This window comes from Zingiber officinale, chromosome 1A, assembly GCF_018446385.1.
Source record: "Zingiber officinale cultivar Zhangliang chromosome 1A, Zo_v1.1, whole genome shotgun sequence".
Classification (NCBI taxonomy): Eukaryota; Viridiplantae; Streptophyta; class Magnoliopsida; order Zingiberales; family Zingiberaceae; genus Zingiber; species Zingiber officinale.
The window spans coordinates 176828267-176831931 of record NC_055987.1 but is presented as its reverse complement, the minus strand read 5'-3'; the positions used below and the strand labels follow the sequence as shown (position 1 = coordinate 176831931).

Genomic DNA, 3665 nt, shown 5'->3' with positions numbered 1-3665 from the left:
ATTTCAGTTGGCCGCAATCACCCAAGCAAACGGAGCAGCGGAAGATCCAAAGGAAAGCTGGAACTATTTATACGCTACAGGTGGAGGGCACCCTCCATGATGTATAGAGGGCACCCTCCATGTTTATTGAGGGTGCCCTCGACCCAGTCTATGTAGCCGTTTGGCAACGGATAAAGCTTTATCCGCTACCTCGCTGGAGGCGCCCTCCAATCCCCTTGGAGGCGCTTTTAAGCAGTAGATAAGATTTTCCAGGGGCTATAAAAGGACCCCTGGACCTAGGAAAGATATAACAACTTTTGTATTAACTTCCTAGCAACTGTTTGAGCTTTCATTGAGTGTGAAAGACTTCTCCACCTTCAGAGAGAGAGATTCTTAGTAGACTTTTCAATCGCTTTGTATTGACAACCACCTAGGTTGTAACCAAGTCAAGTCTGAGTCTCTTCCTTATTTTTGTCACTTTTATTTTATTATTACTGTTGTATTTTAAGTAAGAGTTAAAAGCACGAGGAAGGTATCGTTTTTCTATTTCAGGCAATTCATCCTTCCACTCTTGTCGGCCCCGCTGCGCCAACACATATCTCCATTTAATTTATTAATAATTATGAAACTAATTTTTCAACATGCTAAAAAATTATTTGCCCAGGCATGTCTTGGTAACTTAGGATGCTCTCCAACTATGTCCTTAAGTTCCAGACCAAAACTTAAATAAAAAGTTGTAAAATAAATTGCTACATTCATGATTGACTTAAATACAAAACTGCATGCAGTATGTTTCATTAGGTGTAGCAATACTTAGCTTCCTTGTCATTACATTTACACTGCCTGGAAAAACAGTACAAACTGAATAATGAAGAAACAACTGGTCCCCCATATAATTATGTTAGTAGATAACAATATTGAGATCAAGCTAGACATCCAAACAAGTCATCTTCCTTATTATGATCTGGCAGTGAAATATCCAGCTTAACATGAGAAAATGCATATATAAGAGAGTGGAGTTGCAATACTACACAATTGTTATCCCAAAGATAAAAGTTTAGCATTTCACTGATTTTGATAATCATTAGTGGAGTTACAATACAAATTGCAAATTTAGTGCATGCTTCAAGGTTAGCAGCTGGGATTATTATTAGTGATGTAGTAAGATGCATCTACTTTCAATGTTAAGCCATTCAATGAACTAAATAAATTAATTTTAGGAAAACATAGTTAAGGTTCTTCAAACACTCAACTAATCATTTTTCTAACACTGACTATAGCATTGATGGAATAGATCAAAAATATTACTTTTTGTATTCATTTGTGTTGTTTCTTAAGATGCCTAATGAATCGCTTCTACCGTGGAAGATAATGATTTTTCATCTGTGTTTCATGGTGGGATGATTAACCATTTTAGTTGCAATAGCAATGTATATTAATCTAAGTATAGTCGAGATGGTGAATGAATTTGCATATTCGTTGATTAGTTCTTAATGTTGTTCCAAGCTATATATATTATGATGCAACAATATCATATAATAGCTTTACTAATGTTTCATGGCATCTTCTCATGTTGTGCATAATAAATTATGTTCAAAACTAAGACCTTTAGGATTTGTACAGACATGTAGAACATAATTCAAATAGAACCACTTTAGTCTCCTGTTGATATTAATAATACCATGTGGCAGACAAAACCAGTCAAGTCCTAAATAACCAAATAATTGACAGTGAACAACTGGAATACAATTATCACTGATTAATCCTCCCCAATTAAAGCCTAAAGGTACATATAGATCAATAAAACATAATCAAACCTGCAGTGTCTCAACCTTTTTTTAATTTCTTCTCAAAAAATAATCAAATATTCACACTTTGACTTCTTCTCCGTCTGAGACAAAAAGCAAGCATATATATTTATTAAGAAGAGCAAACAGAAGATGGCCGGTGCTACAGATTTCAACTAAATTAAGAAGCGTGGAAAAACTCACATATATATAAATAACAGTCATGAATGCTAAATAATGCAGACTTAAATTATATATAATAATACAAAATACAGTGCATGCGATGGTATTAGGTGATGATTAATCAAGAAAGAAACTAAAAATATTGCATTCCGAATTGGAGCCCAGCAAATGCCTGAAATCCTCGTCAGGATGAGTGTAATCCAGTGCAGCCTCTACGTGGCCTTCTCCTCCTCCTCCAACTAGCAAGTTGCTGTACTCCTCGACTCCACCATAGAAATTGTAGCTCTCTATGTTTGTATCAATGTTCTTCTGATCTCCTTCAAATCCTCCTCTCATGTCACAGTAATTATGGTCATAATCATACTCGACCTGGTCAGTTCTGGAGGTGCAGCTGCCACCGGACGAGCTGCAAGTGCTGGGATCGGAGTTACCGAAATTTATCATGAAATTGCTGTTCATCTCGGCGTGGAGGGGAGTACTGGAGGTAGAAGTTGAGGCAAAAGTCAGGGTTTTGTCGGATATAATTCCAGGGAGTACCAGTGCTGCTCCAGGAGCTTGCGATGTCGGAGATAATTCCAGGGAGGATGATGAAGAGATGGAGGAAATAAGAGCTAGGAATTTCTTCTTCAGCTTGGTGTTCCAGTAGTTTTTGATATCGTTGTCAGTTCTGCCTGGAAGATGGGAAGCTATGATCGACCATCTGCTTATTTTGTCATCATGAATTCACAAGATCAGGAAAACTAAGGGGGAAAAAACAGATCATAAATATGTGTATACCTGCTTCCAATGGAAGAGAAGAAGGTGCAAATAATTCTATCTTCCTCATCTGAGAACTGTCCATGTTTGATGTTGGGACGCAGGTAATTGAGCCATCTCAGTCTGCAACTCTTCCCACATCGATTTAATCCTGTGATCGATGAATATACATGATCGATACTACATATGAGAAAAGTGATTCTTTTTTTTTAAAAAAAAAAAAAAAAAAAAGAAGAAGAAATTGACCTGCTTTTTGAGGGAGAGCAATCCAGTTTCCACATGTGCCGTACTTGTCTATGAAGTCCTTGAGCTTGGCATCTTCATCAGGCGACCAAGGGCCCTTCTTCACTTTGGCGTTATCGCAGCATGGAGCCCTCCCCATTCCAACTTCAAGTGCCTGGTCGTGCTTGAATCCTTAGTTTCCGGGAAGTAATTAAAACAGATATATAACTAGGGATTGGAAGAGAAACGAAAGGGAAGAGATGATGATGAAGAAATGCACGCCAGAGATCGAAGGGGGAAGAGAGAGGGGAGGGAGATTATATCATATGGATGGAGGCGGCGTCTTGTAGTGTTTGCAACAAGTCAAAGGATCAAGGCCTGCCAACTTCATCACACCACAATTATCGTACATGAATTGCTACGTACATGACCAAAATCATACTGTATGAAAGAAAACACTGACGACTAAATTGAAGATAAAAATTGTGGCCACAGGTCCATTTTGACTGTCGTGTGACGTTCTCTCTAAAAGGAAAAGTAGTTTTGATGGAAAGGGTTGCATCGAAAAGTCAAGCCATCCTTGGAGTCCCTCTAGGACGGCCATATACATATATATATTCTTTAAAGAAGACAAATTATAAGGGATAGCGGTCTTTATATATAAAGAGATCAAAATACCTAATGAGGTATTTTGTACTTATTAAGAATTGATCTTAAAATCTATTGAAGTAGTCATCA

At 37.6% G+C, this 3665-nt stretch overlaps 1 protein-coding gene across 1 annotated transcript; it reads right to left on the bottom strand.

The window, feature by feature from the left end:
- Window positions 1-1994: 1994 nt before the first annotated feature.
- Window positions 1995-3288, bottom strand: LOC122012641 (transcription factor MYB4-like). Its single transcript, XM_042569249.1, has 3 exons — window positions 2952-3288; window positions 2727-2856; window positions 1995-2649 (listed from the first exon to the last, which is right to left on the bottom strand). Exons 1-3 carry the CDS (start codon window positions 3085-3087, stop codon window positions 2067-2069), a joined length of 849 nt encoding a protein of 282 aa, XP_042425183.1. The 5' UTR covers window positions 3088-3288; the 3' UTR covers window positions 1995-2066.
- Between the last annotated feature and the right edge of the window lie 377 nt (window positions 3289-3665).